At 47.9% G+C, this 20,245-nt stretch overlaps 1 protein-coding gene across 5 annotated transcripts in view; it reads right to left on the minus strand.

Moving 5' to 3' along the window:
- Positions 1-12,456: 12,456 nt before the first annotated feature.
- PAX7 (paired box 7) overlaps positions 12,457-20,245 on the minus strand; it is an 89,241-nt gene continuing 81,452 nt past the window's right edge. For 4 of the 5 annotated variants that reach the window (XM_090122903.1, XM_090122901.1, XM_090122902.1 and 1 more), the window contains exons 9-10: positions 18,690-18,936; positions 13,554-15,837 (exon numbers count right to left, since the gene is read on the minus strand). In XM_090122903.1, coding sequence (XP_089979029.1) covers positions 15,722-15,837; positions 18,690-18,936 — 363 coding nt within the window. In that variant the 3' untranslated portion in view covers positions 13,554-15,721. Of the gene's footprint in view, positions 13,146-13,553; positions 15,838-18,689; positions 18,937-20,245 lie in introns of those variants that run through there. The other variant, XR_016459310.1, reaches the window with a different exon arrangement.

Genomic DNA, 20,245 nt, shown 5'->3' on the forward strand with positions numbered 1-20,245 from the left:
TGAGTTGCACTAACACCTGCAAATCCAGGCTTAAGTGATGAAAATCGCAATAAAATGCATTGCAAAAACTTTTTGTGCTGTTTTAATGAGTTATTTCTTCCAGTTGTTGCTAAAGGGTGAGCTGAGACAAAGCATGTGTTTGGTGCGTGCAGTGTTATGAGCAAGGATGGGAGCGATGAGTGAGAATAACACCAATAATAGCCACCGTAATAATAGTCATAAATAATGATAATAATAAATAATCTCCCGTGGGAAACTCCTCCTCCTTGCAGCCTTTGGGAGATAAAATAGCTTTGGGTGCTGAATATAGGGAAAGGGACATCCTTGGTGCCCTGTTCCAGGGAGCTGTGAGCCGCTGCCTTTGGCTCAACGCCTTTTAGGACTTAAGGGCAAGGTGTCAAGTGGATTTTTGAGCCTTAACTCCGATTTTCATGGCTTTTGTGGCTTCAAATCAGCCCCCTAATGCTATTGAAGCAGTTGGCTTTTTGAAGTTGGGAGTGCGCCGGGGGGGGATCACAAGATTCCTTGGGTGCTTCCATGCCTGCAGGGATGGGGAATGGAATTGACTTTGAGGAAAGCGATGGGGAGAAAGGAACAGCTCTTCTACCTCTGGAAAAAAAGGCATCAGAGGATAAAATATGATCAGAGAGATGCAGAGAGAGCGCATGTGGGACTTTCCCACAGTGCAGATGGAAAACCCAAGCAGCAAGAAGGGGATGGGGTGTGGATGTTGGCCCTGTTCAACAAATAAACGCAGCCCCTCCAAAATGCTGCGGAGCCATGGAGAGCTCGCTAATATTTGGCATTTTTGTGCTAAAGCCCCAGGTCCTGGAGTCATGAGAATACAGCAGGATGTCAGCCTCCAGCTAGAGTAAATAAAGCCTGGCTTCCATCCTTGGGGCTGGAACTGCGTTGTGTGACCCTTTGGGGCCAGAAGAAAATCCCAGAAAGCAAATAAAGGGGCACAGAGACCAGCCTGCTCCCACCTATGCCATGGGATGCTCCGGATTTCAGGGACTCCAATCCCACCCGCGCCCTGGGGATCAGCATCACGTGCAGCATCGCATCCTTCGGGTGTTTAAAATGTATCAGCAGTACCATCACCGCCTCTGTTTTCCATCCTTCAGTGATAAGGCATCGGCGTGTACACAGCACCCAGAAAATCACCAACAAACACCGCTTCCTCCCCCCTCCTCACACCAATTATTAACATCATCACAGCGGCAGACCCGCTCAGGCTCTATTCTCATTTAAGATTTTCTTTTTTTTCTGTGCTTTTATATATATATATATATTTTTTTTTTTGTCCCCCCCACTCCACATCCTGGAGATCACAAACGTGACATTTCGGTGCTGGAGTCGTGGTGCCATGCGGGCAGAGTGGGTGATGACAATCGATTCTCCCCGGATTGTCCAGCAGTGCCATCCAAAACTGAGCAAACTGAGTTTAATCAGAGCAAAATCAGCCCTTCCGGCAGCTTTCCTTTATTATTATTATTATTGTTTTTAATTCTTATTTTGTATTTATTTTGTTTTCTCCCCAGCCTGTGAAAATGCACAACATCCCCAAGTGGGGCTCAGGACATGACGGTGGGGGAAGAGGGGAGGAAATTGAAGTGGCTGGCTTTGGGTCCATCCAAAAATGTTTTATGGGGTTCTGGGGGGCTGTAGACATTAGGGTGAGTTGGGCTTTGGGGTCCTGGTGGGGTGTAGACATTAGGGTGAGCTGGGCTTTGGGCTCCCAGCTCCAAGCATCTCCATTGGTGTTCCTTGGGTGGGATAATGGGATGGAGTCTCTTCTAGGAATGGTGGCAGGGAATCCTCCAAAATGGGTCCTGGTGGTAAACTGAACCCCCATATGGCATTTATGGCACTCTGTATTTACAGCTGTGTGCCAACACCAGGGAATCCCTTCTTGGTGTTTGGGTGCAGAGCTGTGCTGTGCTCGTTTTGCAGATGGGAATGTTGAAGCACAGCAATGGGAACAGCTGCACCCAGACCCCATTTCTGCCCCATTGCAAACAGCAGCAGAACATGGGGCTCCCAGCCTTTGGCTCCATCCACCGGAGTGACGCCGCCCCCCAGGAATGTACCCCCTCCCACCCCATCCCAGTGCAATGCTCTAATCCAGGGGACACTTTCAGACAGCTGCACTGCACAGAGCCCTGACATCAGCAGGCAGCTATGAGGTCTGCTTGGCACAGTGCTCTTTCTGTAGGGCTGGCTGCCTGAGTGGGGGGGAAACAGGGACACTTGTGTGGGATTTCATTTCCCTGTTAGGGAGTGAATATGGGAGGAGGTGAATCATTGCCTTTTCTCCTACTTCAGCTACTGTATTGGGAACTGCCTAGCCCTTTGTGGCACCCCATCCCTCTGGGGTGAATTGAGACTCCCCTAAAGGACACAGGTGACCATGAAGCCTTTGATCCTAATTAGGATATGATGTATTTTCATCATGTCAATTTTGTCAACAGTGCTGGAAACTGCTCCTGGCCCAAAGCTCCCCAAGCATTCCCATCTCTGAGCATCTTCATCCCTAAGCATCCCCATCCTTGAGCACCTCATCCCTGAGCATCCCCATCCTTGAGCATTCCCCCACCCCAAGCGATATCTTTGTGACGCTGATTTACTGCAGCCCAGCCTGCGGGGAAGGTGGTAATTCCCTGCCAACACCTGCATTTTCTGCCTCTCCCACTTGTCAGCTCCTTTTAACAGCAGCAGATAACTCGTCCCTGGCTCCTGATGGTGATATCCCCCCACGTTGGGCACCAGGGCCAGCAGCTGTGCACAGAGCAGCTCTCATTTTTCTGTTCCAACCCTGGGGGACTCAGCCGTAACCTCCCCACTAAGGCTCTGGCACCATTTCAGACCCTTCCCCTGTCCCAGGCGGGTGGAAGCCAGCTGCGATGCCTCCTCACAGCCTGGGAAAATAACTCAAGGACTTTTCCTTGAGAGCCCTGAAATCTGAGTGGCCGCCATTCCTGCTGCCCCCTCCCTTCCTTTTCAATTTCCCTACCCTACACAGCCCTCAATTTGGAATTTAACGTTCTTCCTCCCTTTTCAGGTCTGGATTGGGCCACCCATCCAGCACCCTACAAGGACTCTGAACACTATGCCCACCCCCCCCATAAATAACAACCCATTTCTTCACCACGCCATCATTTTTTGAGGTTACATATCCAACTATTCCAAGATTTTCCTTGAAATCCCACTCTTTTTTTCCACGGCCATGAGACCATACCTACTGGATAAGGAGATGGGACGATGTCTCTATACCTCCTTGGGCTCACAGCCCACAGTTCAAAGAACCCACATCTATTTCTTGGGAGATCCCTCAGTAAACTAAGCCACAGCAGTTAAAAATGCTATTTATCCCTGATTTTAGATGTTCACTCGTAGTGTATCTTGACAACAAGGTGTAAAGAGATTTCACAGCATCTCAGCACCACAGAGCGTGGACAGCGCATGATTGGAGATGGACCCTCAGCCCCCCAGGAGCAGCACATCAATGAGCACACCCCTGTTCTACCAACCAGAACCCCCCAGATGATGATTTCTGTCGTTGATTAACATTAAGAACAAGTGTTACTGTTAGTATGCACCTCCTGCAGGAGGACAGGGCTGGTGGGAAGGATGGGTCCCGCTGGGTCTCCAGCAAAGCTTTGGGTGCGCATCCCAACCCATCCCATGGATGGTGGATCAACAATTTGTTCCAATCCCCCCAACCTCATCGGGTTTCAGAAATGGGAAAGATGCACAGATGTGCAGCCTCAGTCCTATGGCTTTGGTTTGAGATTGGATTGACAACCGTACGCAGTTGGATTTTGGATTCAGGTTCAGGCACAGCTGAGAGCTGTTATCCCAGCACTATGACCAAACGTGATCAATAAATTTGGTGGTGGGGACAGAAACAGACAGGAAGGTTTCCAGAGCAGGAAATCCAACCTTCAAGACAAAGCCTGAGCTCAGGGATCCTAATGCTGGCCTCCATCCCCATTTGCCAATCATCACTCAAACCAAAATCTCTTTATGTTTGGCCAAAAGCAGGTTCACAGATGCTGGCGTCAGTGCTGCATCCTCCTTGGGGCAATTAAATGGGTTGTGAGGGAGATCTGATTCCTTCCCTCCAAAGGCAGGAATGCAGTGCTTCCAAACCACAAGAGGGGCTGGACGCCTTCTCCTACTCCACCCTTGGCATTGCCCTTGGCAATAGGAATGCAAGTTGGCAGTTTTTAGCAGGAATCAGTCTTGTGAGGTTCTTACCAGCTTCCCCATACAGCCTCCCAAATATTTATTTTAAAAATTCTTCCACATATTCCCCATCCCATCCCCTTTTCATCTCCACACATACCTGGCCAATACAGAAACGTAAAGTCTATGATCAACACATCCCACATTTGCCCATGGGGGTCCTCAAAGGAAGGAACATTCCTTCCCCTGGCAGTCAGCGAGTGATTGAGTTGGAAAAGGAAAACTGGGGAGTGGAGTAGCACAGGGCTGCTCATATCTAACATCTGTCTGCCCAATTTAGATTGAGCTTCCTGATAGAGAAGAAAGGTTTCATCTCCCACAGAGATGGAATGAACTTTGGGGCTCGCTGCTCCTAACCATGCAACTTTGAGGTGCCATGTCTCTATTTGTTATTTCAGGGAGGCTCCCATTGCTCTTCATCACATTCAGGTGCTTTCCCGTCACCTCACACCCGAAGTGCTGGGGATGTGACAAAGCAGAACAGCTCAGCTGACATCCTGTGAATTAATCAGTGAGAGGGAACCAGCTTTGATTAAATTAGAAACTTGCCAACTAATAGGGATGGCCCTCGGTAAACAAGGGACTGGGAATGGTAGGGAGGGAGCAGCATGAGAAGGGATGACTTAGGCCGCAAACACAGAGAGATCTTGGGGTTAAAGGGAGGCTAGAACAGATCCCAAAGAATCATCTCCTCCCATTTGGGGAGCATTTATCCCCACATTCATACATATGGAATAATGCTGAGAGCTTTGTCCCTGTCCAAAAGAGATAGAAAATAAATAAAATGGGTTTTACAATGAGCTGCTGACTCTTCCTGGTGACAGAAGAAGGGATTTGGGATCAGATAAAGCACTTTCCTCCCTAACACTTTGTCTTGGTGTCACCAAAGGCCATGCAGTGCTGCGGAGCTCTCCCACCTCCTCCTCCCATCCCTCCTTGCCTGTGCATCCTCTGCATTTTCCTGCTGGTGACTCACAGGGAGTTAAGTGTAGCCTTTTTTGCTCTTTTTTCTTCTTTTTCTTTCTTTCTTCAGAGCAAACTAGGCGGCAGAGCAAGTTGCTTTGCAGCCCTCCCCACCTCCGCTATGCCAGCGAATTTCCAATTTTCAGCTAATATCAAGGTCGTGACAGAAAGCGCAGAGGCCCTGGTAGGACATAATGGCAGAAGAATTGTAAATGTTGCTTTTAGTGAATGCAGAATGAGGAAGGGCCAAGGAGGGGAAATTTTCCATTCAGCATTGGCCTCTGAAAAGCGAATACATTTTCTCCTCCAGTGTGTCGCATTAGATTTCCAGAGGTGCTCGGCACCAGGTACATGTCATTAGTAACAGTTTGCGTGGTAATGAATCCTTTTATTTCTCTTCCACACAGCTCATGAATACATAAAGAGGCTGGTTTTAGTCGCATCTGGTTCAGCTGCAGGAGCCTCACATAACTTAATTTCGCATCCTCTTCTGTACGGTGGCAAGCGCAGCTGGGGCCAGCCTTAAAGGCACAGGAGGTTCTCAAAACCTGAGCAAAACCTGGGATTGGAGGTGAGAGTCCTCTTGGGGATGGCCCTGAGCTGTCCTCCTGGAGCTGGGCATCCTTTGTTGAACGGTGAGATGGACTTGGTTGGGTAATGGCAGCTATGGGTTCAGCCATGGCAACATGGGGTTGGAGTGGGTTTGGCCATGGCAACATGGGGTTGAGGTGGGTTTGGCCATGGCAACATGGGGTTGGGATGGGTTGGGTTCTGCCATGGCAACGTGGGGTTGGATGGGGTTTTCTTGTGGCAACACTGGGTTGCTTGGAGTTTGGCTATGGCAACGTTGGGTTGGGTTTGGCCATAGCAAGGTGGGGTTGGTTCAACTGGGGCCATGTTAGGCTGGGCTGAGTTCAGCTGTGGCAACATGGGGTTGGGTTGGGTTCACCTGTGACAACATACGGTTGGTTAGGTTTGGCCATGGCAACACGGGCTTGAATTTGGCCTTGACAACTTTGGGTTGGGTTAGGTTCAGCCATGGCAGTGTGGGGTTGGGTTGGGTTAGGCCATGGCAACATGGAGCTGGGATGGGTTCAGCTGTGGCAGTGTTGGGTTGATCTTCAGGGGACACACAATAGCTTAGACCAGCCCAGCATTCCTCATGCTTCTGGTGAACAAAATCCTCTCTTGGGATTCATTTAATTCATGTCACCTCCCCAAACACAGGGATCTTCTCCCCCCGCAACTAGTTTGTGAACAGAGAGCAAAGATCTGTTCTTTCTGCAAGCTCTGCCCTGGGAGCATTGAGCTGATGGGTGAGAGCTGAGGCTGCTGGGGCTTTGCTGAGGCCAAACAATCACTGCCAGGAATTAGGGCTTCATTAACTGCCTCATAAAGCAGGCATGAGACTGTTGCCAACACAGTGTGAAGCTGCTGTGCTTTCCTCTTCTGAAGTTTTATCTTTCTTAATTGCAATTGCTTTGTAATAATAAAATGAGCATAACTGGAGAACTAATTAATCCAAAACCTCACCCAGCACCACCTGAAGCCAGATCTGCCTGACATTTCCCTCCCTGAGCTTCCACCTGCCAACTGGAACTCGAGAGCAAGGCTGCTCCTCCAACAAAACCCAACCTGCAGTTTGCAGAGGCTTTGAGAGATGGGATGCTGGGAAGGTGTTAGGCACTCAGATACAAACCAGTGATGGGAGGGAGGTGAAGTTCACATATTTCAGCTGAAGTTTTGGGGAGAACACCTCTGTAGGCAGTATTAGATCATCCCCAAGCCAGGTATGGACCAGTAGTAGCAACATTAGATGGTCCCCACGGTCCCAAAAGACAAATCCCTTTCAATGGGGACTTCAAGCAAATAATAAAACAAAGCCCATCACCTCCTGGGTTTAGAGTAGCTTATGGGCTTTGCAGAGTGAAGCTGATCTCTGGGCATGAGTACCTGAAGTGGGGAGAAGAGGCACAGCGGAGGCTGAGGCAGTCCCATGGTGCAGCTTTTGGTTGGTCAGTGACATTCCATGAGTGTCATCCCCGACACAGATCTCTGACACATTTTGGGAAGGTTTTAAATGGAGATCTGAGCCTTGCAGAAGCGTTGGGCTGAGAGGCAGGTTGGGTGTGCTCAGATGTGGGTCAGGGCAGCCTTAGGGCAATGGTGATGGGCAACAGCTGAAGCCATCCCAAATCCCCACCATGGGGAGAAGCTGTGCCTCTTCCAACAGAGCAGCGTTAGGTTTTCTAGCTGAAGAGATTTCCAAGAATAGAGTGACAAAAAAATAAAATTGTTTGTAATGGGTTAAGAAATAATTTCCTGCACAATCCCTGTCCACTCTGCCAGGTAACTGCACTTTGAGACTTTGCAATAAACTCCTCTGCAGTTTTCCAACAGCTTTTGTCATCAGCGTAACTGAATTTACAATGGACATGGCGTATTTCTCCCTTGCTGACCTGCAGTTGTGCTGAACGCAGACCACAGAATGCAAATTTTTGGTAAGAAACCTCTAGCTCTTGTGGTTTTGGGATTAAAACCTTGGAAATGAGGTCAACACACCTCGAAGCCACGAGGCTGAAAATGTGCAGCTCCCCATTTCCCGTGTGGGTGTGCAGACAGGGACCAGTTTTGGAGAGAGTACCAAGGCATCACTGATTTTCAGTGCAAGAAGGGGCATTCATTCTGCCATCATAGGATCATGGAACCATTAAAGTTGGAGAAGACCTCAAAGGTCACTCCAATCCATCCCCACCGTGCCCACTGACCATGTCCCTCAGTGCCACATCTCCATGGTTCTTGAACACCTCCAGGGACAGTGACTCCACCACCTTCCCGTAAATCCACTAATGGTCATTAGTTTAAAAATATGCTGATTAAGACTGCAAGTCAGACAGTAAACAGAGCAGAGCATCTCCGAAGCCTAACCCTACCCCTAACTCACATTTCCTTGGACCAGGCATGATGGACCACAAGAAGCCCCAACCTTTGGTGACCCATTGGGTTGGGTGCCCAAATTTCCACTTCTCTCAAGACACATAAATGGGAAATTCTACCCCTAATACTAAGCACTTTGCAAAAACTACCAACCAGGGCCACGTCCTCTCCTTTCTCCTACAAACTTCCTCACTCTTCCTGTTTCCCATTCATTGACGTGTCCGTTCCCCTATCCCACATCCCCCTGGTCCAGCTATGATCAACCCCAATAAGCTCCACCACTCAGTATCCCATTGTGTTGGGTGCCCAAATGCATGGGGCATCATTTTGGCCCGTCGCCCTACTTCTCCAGCTATAAGGAAAAAACGTAATGGAAAAAATAATTAAAAAACAGAAGAGAGGAATAAAAAAAAAAAAAAAAAAAAAAAAACCCACATCATTTTAAGGCAGAAAAGGGAGGGGGGCCAGGAGATGCACGGAGCCAGTAGATAACCAGCAGATGTGATTTTTGCAGATAAGCGTAGTAATTTAGATAAATCTGGAGGCTTTAGAGCCTTTCGCTTGCGTTCCTTTTCTTTCTGTCTGATTTTTTTTTTCAATTTTATCTCGCAAGTCAAGAGGAGGGGGGAGCAGGGAGGGGGGGAGCGTAATCTTTGGGTACTTTTTCTTTTCTTTTTAATGTGTTTTTCCCCAGAAGGTGGGATGAGGCCGCTCTCCCCCCATGCACATGCACACACACAAACGCACACAAGAAGATGGGGCTCTGTTTTTTAAAAGCGGCGGACAAAAATCAAAATATTTGAAAATGTATTTCATGGTAATTATGTCATATTTCATGGACTGATGCCACTACTGAAAGAGAGCCTGAATGCCTTAATTTGTATAGAAATTGTAATCATTTGTTCATTTCAAGGTGAAAATTGCATTTTTTAATTTAAATTGTATCCTGCGTGATAGTCTATTATCTAGTAAAATTGTCTCCATGTCTGAATGCCTTATATGCAGCTGCAATGCTTGTTACAAATCCCGTTATATTCATAAAAGCTTTGTCGACGTCTCGGGAAATGCGAACAGTTTCTTGTGGGTTTCTTCTCTCTGTTGTGTTTTTTTTTTTTTTTTTTTTTTTGCCTTTTTTTTCCCCTTTTCCCTCCCATTCTCATCCTCCCTCCTCCCCTTCTTCTTTTTTTTTTTTTTTTTTCTTTTTTTCCCATATCTACTATTAATAACAATTAGCCTGGCTGCACACAAAAGGCAATTCTGCGCAGAAAGATTTCCGCGTCGCTATTTATTTCGGAGCACGGCACCTCCAGGTTGTGTGTTGGTAGGGAATAGGGGGCAATGGAAGAGAAAAAGATGGAAAAACCCAATGTGTTTTGCCCCGGGGATGGGAATTCTGCACTAAAGTCACCGTGGGGAGGAGAGGATGGGACGAGTGCCCCATTGATGCTCAGCATTAGGAAACTGAGCGCCGCTCGCTGTAGGAATGCAGGATGAGCCACTGGGTTACTATCAATCAGCCAAACCTGTTAAAATTCTGGGCTGGTTTTTGCCGGGTGAGAACGTAGCCCGCCCAGGATGGGATATTAATTATATTAATCCTTCAAAAAGAAAGAAATGGGCCTCCCAAGGAAATCCTTTTTCAGTCATTTAATTCCTTTTCATACACCTCTCCCTGCTCGGAATACCCTGATTTTATGCAGGTCCACAGCCCATTATAATAAACTTCTCTACACCTATTCTGCAAAGAAATTGCTCGTGGAATGCTGCGAGGCTGAAGGCTGCTGACAGCACAGCCACTCTCTGACTGTAGCACCCGAACGTGTCAACCAATGTGGGCTCATGTAAGTCACTTAACCTTCACCTCTCCGTTCCTAAAACCATCATCTCTGAAACCATTGTGTTACAGTGGGGCTGGGATGGGTAACGTGAAGGAGAGGAGGAGAAATCAGAGCTGGTGAAAGCAGTTTTTTTTCCAAAATGTTTTGGTTTTATCATCAGGATTTTTTTTTCCAAATTGTCTTTTATTAATAAGTCTCGAGTAATGAGAAATGAGCATAAATCTCAGTTTCTTTAGTTCTGGTTTAAAATTTCAGACTAGAAAAGTAAAAATGTTCACCTTCCAGTTTCTCTTCTCATATTTTTGAAGTGAAAGCAAAACGGGAAAGTGGAAACAATCTCAATACAAAAAAAAGATTTTGACCCTTTCCTCCTATTTCATTTTGGAAAAACGCATCTGAGAATGTCTGAGAAGATGATGTAAATAAGGTTCAAGTTGTCTGGTTTTTTTCAATAATTCAAAGGAAAAGTGCTAATTAATGCCCTTCCAAATGTGTTAGGGCTGCATCCCCATGTCCTTTCCCCAGCTGCTGAATGGCAATGGCACGAAGCTGGGGAACAGAACGTGCAGCACACGTGTGCCTGTGTGTGTTCAGTGCTGTCACACGGGGATCCATGAGGCCATGGCACAGGGATCCGTGGCCATAACACAGGGATATCCATGAAGCCATGACATGGAGACCAATGGCCACGACGCATGAATCTATGAGACCATGACGTAGGGACCCTTGAGGCCATGACATGGAGACACTGGGGATCCATGAGACCAGGACACTGGAGACCCATGAGACCATAGGGACCCTTGAGGCCAAGACATGGGGACCCAGAGGCACAAAGTTCCATAAGACCATGACACAGAAACACATGGCCATGACATTGGGGGCCCATGATGCCATGATGTGGGGATCCATGAGGCCATGACATAGGGACCTTGGGCACCCCGTGCTTGCAGCATAGTCAGTCCCCTGTCCCCAGCCTACAGATGCAGTGTGTTGGCAGAAGTTAGCAGCTGGTGTCAAATGGTCTTGACTCTGATTTATCACTGGTTTATCAGCAGATTAAAGCTGACAACAGCTTAGGGCCATAATTGAGCAGTGATCCTTGTTGCAGGAGCTGCGTCGGCCCGGAGCAGCTCCCTTGTGGGCTCACTGGTGCCCTTGATATCATCCACAGGGCGACATTCGGGCTCTGGTGAGGTGTGGGAGATGTCCTGTGCTGCTCAGATAAGGCTCGAGCTGCCAGAAAAAGAGGACAAGGAGCTCTGGGAACGGTTGAGGGCAGTGTTGAAACACAACGGCGCTGTCTGGATGCGGCCAGCGCAGGAACAAGATTGTTTCAGGGAAGGCAAAGAGCTTCCAGCAGCAGAGCGGGATGGAAAATAGGGCTGTAGCTATAGAAATAATGCTGCCCTGTTTTAGGGCTCCTAGGAAGTGATGGGAGAAGCTATATGAGAGCACCTCAGGGCAGATCCCATGTCCGGGTGCTCCCAGTGCTGGCAGAGCCCCCGCAGCCCCCACCTCCTCCCTGCCCCTCTATGGAACGATCCCTCTGCTGAAAGGCAATGAGAAAATAAATAAATTTTAAAAACCCACCAAAAACCAGAGACTAATTACCCTGCTTTCTGCACGCGGATATTGGTCCAGCACCACTTGGACGGGGATCAACTTATTTTACGGGGAACCAAAACATCTTCAGATGGGACTGGCTTTGTTTAAAGGCGAAATGCCTTATTACCCACTGCCGAAGCCCCGAGCCATGCCTTGCTCTGCAGAGTTTCAAAATATTGTTCCGCTTGTTGCTGCTGTGCTTTGCCCTCTAACGAGAGCCAGGTGCCTGCGGAGTCAGAGCAGCGGTGCGGTCCCATCCTGCCTCCCTCTGCCCCACCATCACTCGCTGGAAATGAATGCATAAAGACATGGGTGCGTTTGGAACAGACCAGGTGATTGCCCTTCCCTTGGGAAAAGTCGCAGGGAAATTGGACGTTTCATTTCTTCACATAGCTTTTCATTAAGGAATTGGACTCGATGATCTGTATGGGAGTTGGGCTCGATGATCCTCACGGGTCCTTTCCAACTTGGTATGAATCATAGACAGAATCGTGGAGTCCTCAAGGTTGGAAAAGATCACTGAGATCACCAAGTCCAACCACAGCCCATACCCACGATGCCCAACCATAGAACCATAGAATCACTAAGGTTGGAAAGACCACTAAGATCATCCACTCAATGACCCACCATCACCACACCCACTGAATCCTACAAATGAAGTGCACAATTTCGGTCTTTTCTTTGAGCAGAACCATCTGCAGTTTGGCTGTTGTTGGTTTACCACTTTTTCCCCTTGAGCTTGGCAGAGCGCGTAAAGCAAACAAGCCACCCGAAGACGCCTTTCATCCTTTTTTTTCATCTTTTTTTAATGTATAACAGTTATGCCTGAGTTACAGAGAGACACCTACAGGCAGCAGGTAGTTAAAGCAAATACCAGTTTCTCTTTCTACTATTACTACTCCATATAGCTGAATAAATTATGGTGCGATTATATATATACACACGCACGCACGCAGGCACACACGCACACACACTCCCAGGCAGGCACACACATGGAGCAAAATGGCTATGAGTCAAACACAGAAGCAACATATCCGCAGTTACTAGGAATAAGGAATGTCCTATAGTGCTATGTAGATATTCCCCAGGTGGGTATATGGAGGTGTTAGGGATGATGGGTTAGAAGCGTTAAATACACAAAGTCTCTGAGCGACAGGAGCCAATCTGCTGAGTTATTGGACAAGGTGAGGAAAAATGTCCATTTTGTAGTCTCAGGACGGTGCTGAGAGGTGAAGCAGGGGCGTGGGGAGGTCCAAAACCCATTGGTGGGTTGACTGTCCCCCAAGGATCTCAGTCTGCAGGCATGGAAGAAATGTCGACCTGAGAGAACGGCTCCGGAGCGTGGCCCTTTGCTCGTTGGCTTCTTGTGTGGTTGGGATCCATGGGTACCCAACAAAGTCACCATTGGGTGGAGGTCTGCTCCGTCCCTGATGGGTCCGCGCGTCCCTCAAGGTCCCACCACCAGCTCTGCTCTTCCATGCTCGGTTTTCTTTCGCCTCCCTCTGTTCTGTCCCACCCTTACCCCCCTGAGTTTGTCTCTTTTCAGCAGAACTGAGGTTGGCAACCCGTAAAACAAAAGGAAAAAGAAAAAAAATAAAATAAAATATTTGGACTCTCATACATGAATGTACCCTCAGAACAAAACGAAGAAACAAACAAAAAAAAAAAAAAGAATTCCCCAAATCAAACCCGTCCCACCCCGAAGATTCTGGAATGTATTTTGAAAACACACAATAGGCAAAATTTCTACGTTTCGCCCTCCCCACTCCCCCATTTTTTTTTTATTTTTTTTTTTAATTTTTTTTTTTAATTTTTTTTTTTTTAACTAGCACGGCACTCACTGTGTTTTTAGTATTAAAAAAAAAAAAAAAAAAAAAAAAAGGAAGAAGAAAAATAATAATTAAAAAAAAAAGAAACAGAAAGTCAACTTTCTATAAACATACAGCACATGACCAAATTTCCAACTAATGTACAAAGTGCGACCACGAGGGAAAGGTCAGAGAACAGCTATGGGTGCTAGCGGGGCGATTCGGATTCCCCTACAAACTCTATTTACAGCAGTGCCCGGGTGCTCACGGACTTTCAGGTGAAGGTGAATGGCAAACAGGTTCCTGCGGTGCTCCCTCTATTTAAGACTTTAATTGGTGGGGTTCTGTGCACCGCTCCGAAGGGGTGGTTGGGGAGGTGGGCTGGATGCACGGCTGGGAGATAGGATGGAGTGGGGAGAAGAAAGCTGGTAGGATTTTGCCAGTGGGAGCGATTCTCGTGACAAAGTGAAACTTTCCTTCTCGTTTTGCAGGCAGCGAGGAATGCATTTGGTCAGAAATTTCAGTGTGAAGTAGAGGGGATTGTTGGCCTCTTGTTAAAGAATAGGTTGTTTTAGCAAATGGGTGTTTCTGGCATTGACCCCTATGCTCATGTCTAACACAGACACCCTTGTTCTTGCCCTAGAACCCCCTGTTCTGACATGGCAGTCACAGAAGGTGACTTCGGAATGACATTTAAGCCAGGACTGGAGTTCAAAAGGGATTTCTCCCTTCGGTCAGCTCAAGAGCAGCATCTTGTGTTGCTTACCAAGACCTCAGACTGGCACAAACAGGGCAACGCTGGGGATGGTGTGACTGGCAGAGTGGCCAAGCTGGTGTGTTGGCACGCTTTTGGGAATGTAGGCTCCATCACCCACATGCAGCAAAGCTGATCAGTGCTGTATATGGATCCGAAAGGATGCTGAGCAATGTAAGAAGCAAAATTCGGCTTTGGTCCCGACAGGTACTTGCCCACATGGCTCAGGAGAAAGCAGCTTGAAGGTTCGTGATAAATGAGGCTGGGGCAAGGCAGGGGGGAGTTCCCCAGGAAAACGTTGTTTCAGCTGCAAAAACAACGTCAGATTATTTGGAAAGAACTGAAGAAACAGCAGTGAGAGAAAAAGGGCACAGCAGAAGTGTCTGTAACAACCTGGCCCTATAAGTACGTGCTGGAGCAGAACTCATCTGAACGTGCAGCCCCATTTTCATTCAGGTGGCCCTTTCCTTGCAGCAGAACCCCATTCTGCACACTGACCCTCTGAAACAACTTTGACTCTTCCTTCTCTGCTGTTTTTGCTCTCAGTGGCCAACTTCTCTCCCACTGAAGGATGGAAGGGCCACGACAGTCCTCGCCCTTCTTGATTGCAAGGGCAAAAGCTCCACAATAGTCATCTGTATCTGATGCCCTCTCTCTGGCCAGAGTTTGCTACCACATCTTCTGCCACTATCTGATGCCCGTGTCCTTTTGGTGATAACCAGGTCAAACTTGGTCCCTATGAGGAAACGTAAATGTTGCTCGTGCCTGTGCCCACCATCTCCAGTCCTCATGCAGCAATTCACATTTACACCTTCCGAAGGTCCCAGGCTGGATGGACATCCACCCTGCCCCTGCTTAGCAGCAATCTGGCCTGCTTTGGCCCTGCTTTGGGAAGCCATCGGTGAGAACAGAAGGGTAGAGTGGGGTGGGGGACATTTGTTGTCTCTTTAATTTACTCTTGAGCTTTTTGTCTTTGTGTGTTTGTTCGTGTTTCTTGTGTTCATGTTGCTGTTTTTTGTTGGTTTTGTTGTGTGGTTTTTTTTTTTGTTTGTTTGTTTGTTTGTTTAAAACAAGTTCTTATATTTGGTCCATAGGTCTTCTGTGGTCCCGAATTACATCATCCTTAACAATCAGCTTGGTTATTCCTTCCTATACAACATTCACCAAATTTACACCAATGGAAAGAAAAGGAAACAAAAAGAAAAGATCAATTTGGCTTTGACTATGCCAACTACCTAGATCAATGGAAGGTCCTTAAGCATGGGCAAAACGCCATGGCCAGGTAGAGGGAGGGCATGAACTTGGGGTTAATAAATGTACCCAACCTATTGTCTCTGGCCACAGAATTCAGGTCAATGAGGCCAGGCTTGCCTCTGAGCACTCTGGGAGGAGCTGGATTCTTGGAGAGCCCTCCCCATCTTTCCCGTCTCCTTCACAAGTTGATGAGAGGTGGAAGGGAGTTGGGAAGGAGTAGGGTCCGGGTATAGGCAGATCCCTGGAAGGCTGGTAGTGTTTCTCCAGTGGTACTGAGTTGCTGGAGTGGGTTGTTGGCACAGTTGGACTCTTCAATAAGCTTGGCCTGTCTCTACTGGTAGGAGCCCCAGAACAGCCGAATGTTCTCCCAGCTTCATCCTACGCTGCGTGGACAGGCTCACGTTCTTGGCCAAATAATCAACAGCAGCTGAAGAGAGAGGTGATGGGGGGAAAGGAGAGTGAGAAAACAGAACAATATGAGGTGTATTGTTTAGTGGAAATGAGGCATTTGCCGTCAAAGGATGTGCGACCAACAGACCCTGGCAGGCTGGTCCTTAGAAATTGATGCTTGGATCAGGGGTTGTGCTCCTAGGGAAGGGTGCATCCTTCTAGATCAACCTGCCAGGGCTGTGGGTCCCTCACATCTCCCTCACATCTGGACATACTAAGGTTGAAGATCTACTTCTGCCATAGAAAATGGTGTTTCCAGGGGAGTTGCTCAACGATGAGCGTGAGAACAGCTCCAGCCTCACCCCACGTCGCCAGCGATGCCACTGCAAATGAAATTTCAGCAGGACCTCACCGGCCAGGACAGGGCTTGAATGCAACTCAACCACCACGTGCTGACTCATCTCTCTGTCCTAAGGGAAACACTTCATCTCTGTCTTGGTGAGAAATGCATCCCAACTCGCCAGCCTGCCCCACAGACAGTCTGGGGGTGGACGAGGAGCGGGGCAGGATGGTGACATTGCTCATTAGCTGAGCTTCAGTCAAAGTCTCTCCCTTTCCCTAGCTTTAATGTCTCAAATTAGATTAATAAGGAGCTGGCAGGAGATGTACAATCGGTGCCAATGAGTAAACAAATTTCAGCCATCAACGTCTTGTCAGATGCCTGCCCCAGAGGAGGTCCCTTCCAGACACAAATTCTTATTAGACTTGTCATATCTATTAGAATTCCTTTCACGCTTCTGCGTTCCATCACCGGCATCATTAACACAGCTCCGGCCTTTGGGAACTGCAAGGACCACATTAATCTGGCATCGCTGCTCCTCACCGGCTGGGACAGCACTGGCTGGTGTGTGGGGAGCAGACAGGGTACAATTTCTACTGGTGGCACTGGGTTGGACGCATGGTTGGGCTGGTGGCTCCTCTTGGACTGGGAGGAATCCCAGTAGGGGCAGCTTGTCTTGAGCACTGGGCTCTGCAAGTTGTGTGATGGTGCCTCCAACTTCATAGGGTTAGAGGCTGGGGAAGACTCTGCTCTATGACTTGTGTCCAAACCTTATCAGTTTGTTCCCCTGATATTTCAGGTGATCACATTAAATAGAAGCTTTGTGAAGCTTCGCGTGTGTGTTTGGCACCCGCGCTCTGGGTGAAGGGAATCACAGAATCGTTAAGGTTGGATAAGATCACCAAGATCATTAAGATCTGCTAAATATAAAATGCGCCGAGAAAGGCAAGAAAAAAACGTTGTTATATCGAGGTCATAACCATGCAAGACCTTGTTCAACAGGACTAATTACCAACAAAATGATTTCTTCACATAGAGATCACTATAAATGGAGCTCATTATAAGAAAAGAGAAGATTTATGTATTGCCTCTATCTAGCTGGACACACAAATATCCACACGTGTACGTGCAGATGTGGAGAGTTTGCTGCTTGATGTGAATCTCACCTCAGAATGGCCACAGCTGGATTTATCTTGGGTAACTCTACCAACCATGCAAGACTTGCTGTTGGCAGCTTGAATGGGAAAACATTCCTGCTCCAAACTGAGCCCTGCGGCTCCTAAACCGAATGGACGTCCAACAGAAAAGAGGGAGAGAAATCAGGAAAGGCAATAAAACAGCATAGATAGGGCTGGGTGGGCAGCTCTTCAAGGAGAGGCCCAAGTGAAAATTCCTGCAGCAAACCAAGACAAACCCTTCTTTCTCTTTCCCTCTCCTTTGCTGGTCACTCTCCTTTCAAAAACGTAGCTCGTCCTCCTTATTTTATTTTTTACACACATGGGTGTGACTAACGTCTTGCCTAAGGGAATCTTTATTGGAAATACATGGTATTGGAATTTGTTTAAGATTTTTATCAATAGCACGTGTGTCCAGCCTCACATCCAGAAGCGAGGGGAAGGTCAAGGGGTCACAGATCAAACTCCCGAAAAACAAAAAAAGGAGGGGTGGGGGGAAGCTGCTATTGATCCCGTCTGCCGCCACAGCCGGTTCTCATTTAGCTGGAGAAGTTAAAGACATTAAAGGGCTGTGACGGAGAGGGGAATAAAAAGCCACAGCCAAATGGAAGGAAAGGTCACTGAGGACAAGCTATGGGCAAGCAGGAGCGCTCCCGGAGGAAGAGGATGCACCTTTAACCCTCTGCAGATCACCCTCTCACAACACCACACTCATTATTAGTTTAACACCAGCAGGTGAGCCCTTTGGCAGGGTTTCTGGAGGAGAAACAGACCTTCCCTGGGTCGCAGTGCCTTCCAGGTCTGAGCTGTGGGTTGAGGATTGCAATTCCAGCCTCGCTTTGGCTGTAGTAGGATCGCAGCCTGGTTGGTTGGTAGACATTGGTTTTATGGCTTTTGTAGGGAAAGCTGAGCATGGAACCATCCCTTACCCTACACAGGGCAGGGGAAGGACAAACATACATAGTTCTGCATCACTAAGGAATGGTATTAAAATCCCCTTGGCTGAGCAGGGTGAACATGCTGTTGGGCTTTTGGAGAAGTAAAAACTGGAGAAGAAGAAGGAAAGGGTTGGAACCAAATGATCTTTTAGGTCCCTGCCAATCTGTGCCATTCTATCACTCTAAGTTCTTGTTCTTTTTATTTTCTAGCAGAAATGTTTTACCTAAAATACATTATTTGGGACTTCGGGACTGCAAGGATGATGGGAGCCATCCCTATATGAAACAATCTCCATCTATCAGGCTCCATTTTTCTCTCTTAGTGGACAGACTTCTTTCCAATTCCATCCCAATCCCTTCCATGACAACACCCACACATTCTTAGATCCCTCCCTCTCCTCTCCTGTTCCCAGTGCAGGGGCCACCCAGCACTTACTTTGTCCATACTGCCCATACTGGTAGCCAGCCACTGGGTCCACGCTGTAACTGGTGGTGCTGTAGGTGGGAGGACAGTAGGACTGCGAGGTCGGGAGGCTGTCCACGGATTTGATGGAGTCACTCCGCTGGCTGCAGCTGGCAGAGATGGAGTTGGTGGTGTCCAGGCCACCGTGAAGGGGAGAGATGGAGAAATCAGCCTGGGGCTGCGGAGGAACCCCGCTGGGGTTGCTCAGGATGCTCATCACCTGGGGAAACACAGGAGGCAATGTGTCATCAGGGATAGGAGAGAGACAGTCTACCAGGATGGAGAATGAAGGCTGCTTCCACCTGGTAAAAACAGACCTCACTTTTGGCTCCCCTGTGCCTAAGGCTTTATTTCATAGAACTGTTGAATCATTAAGGTTGGAAAAGACAGCAAAGATCACCGTGTCCAACCATCATCCCATCACCCATGCCCACTAAACCATGTCCTTCATACACATCCAACCCAACACTTTCATGTTTTTGTTGCCCTCTTTTTTAATGTTTTAATAAAAATATATTTATAAAAAGAGGTTTTGTTACTTCCTTGCCTTAACTATATTAGATATTTTATATGCTGCCCAAACCCATTCCTCTTCACCCACTGCAGCCCAGGCAAATGTTGGATGCCCATAACGTTTATTTGAAAGACCTTCCTAGGGGATAACGGAGAGGTTCCTTCCTGGCACACTCAGCCTTCAGTTGCTCTTTGCTGCCCTGCCAACAATGTCATTGAACACCAGAGAAAGGAATAAACCAAGGAAAGCACAAGGGATGCACAAGTCAAGACCCACAGTTTCCGACAGGGACTCTGACAGCAGCTACTGCCATTGGAAGTCTGCATGGGGGTTGTTAACGGAGGTCCCCAACTGTTCTGGTTTTGATGCATTCTGCTTTAGGGACAGAAATGTCAAAGTTCTCTTCACCCTGAAATGTCCACGAGTTCAAAGATGACAGGTCACTGCAGCACAGTGCTTGGTTTTAGAACGTAATTCAATTTGCACACAAGCTATCTTCCTGCTTTGAGACCTGAAACAGATGCATTTACGCTGTTGGGTTTTTTTTTTTGCTGTGTTTTGTTTCTTTTTTTTTTTTCCCACCAAAATGCCAGATTTGTTCCTGTGGGTGAGCGTGGGGCAAGCCACTGCCTACAGGCCTCCATCCTGATATACTGCCTTAATGCAATTGCCTCCTGCAATCAGCAAAGTGACCCCTGGGTGCCTGGTTAAGGGTGTGAGGGGTTTGTGGGACCGGCGGTGCTGAATTTGTGCTCAGTGGGGGAGGTGAGGGGACAACCCGTCACCTCGGGGGGCCACGGCAGCTCTGGGATGGCTGAAAATCTCCGACTTTAGCATAACCTTATTGACATCAATTAAAGTGGCAAATTGGAAATATTTGGAGCCTGGCAAGTGGTAAAATGAACCCTTTATCCCCCGCCAGCGGCCTGGTGAGCTATTGTGCAGAGCATCCATTCTCTGGAAGGACACAAGAGTTGTTGTATAGAGCGCCGGGTCCCCTTCCTCTTCGTCTCTG

Source organism: Phasianus colchicus, chromosome 22 (genome assembly GCF_987193195.1).
Source record: "Phasianus colchicus chromosome 22, bPhaCol1.hap1.1, whole genome shotgun sequence".
Lineage (NCBI taxonomy): Eukaryota > Metazoa > Chordata > Aves > Galliformes > Phasianidae > Phasianus > Phasianus colchicus.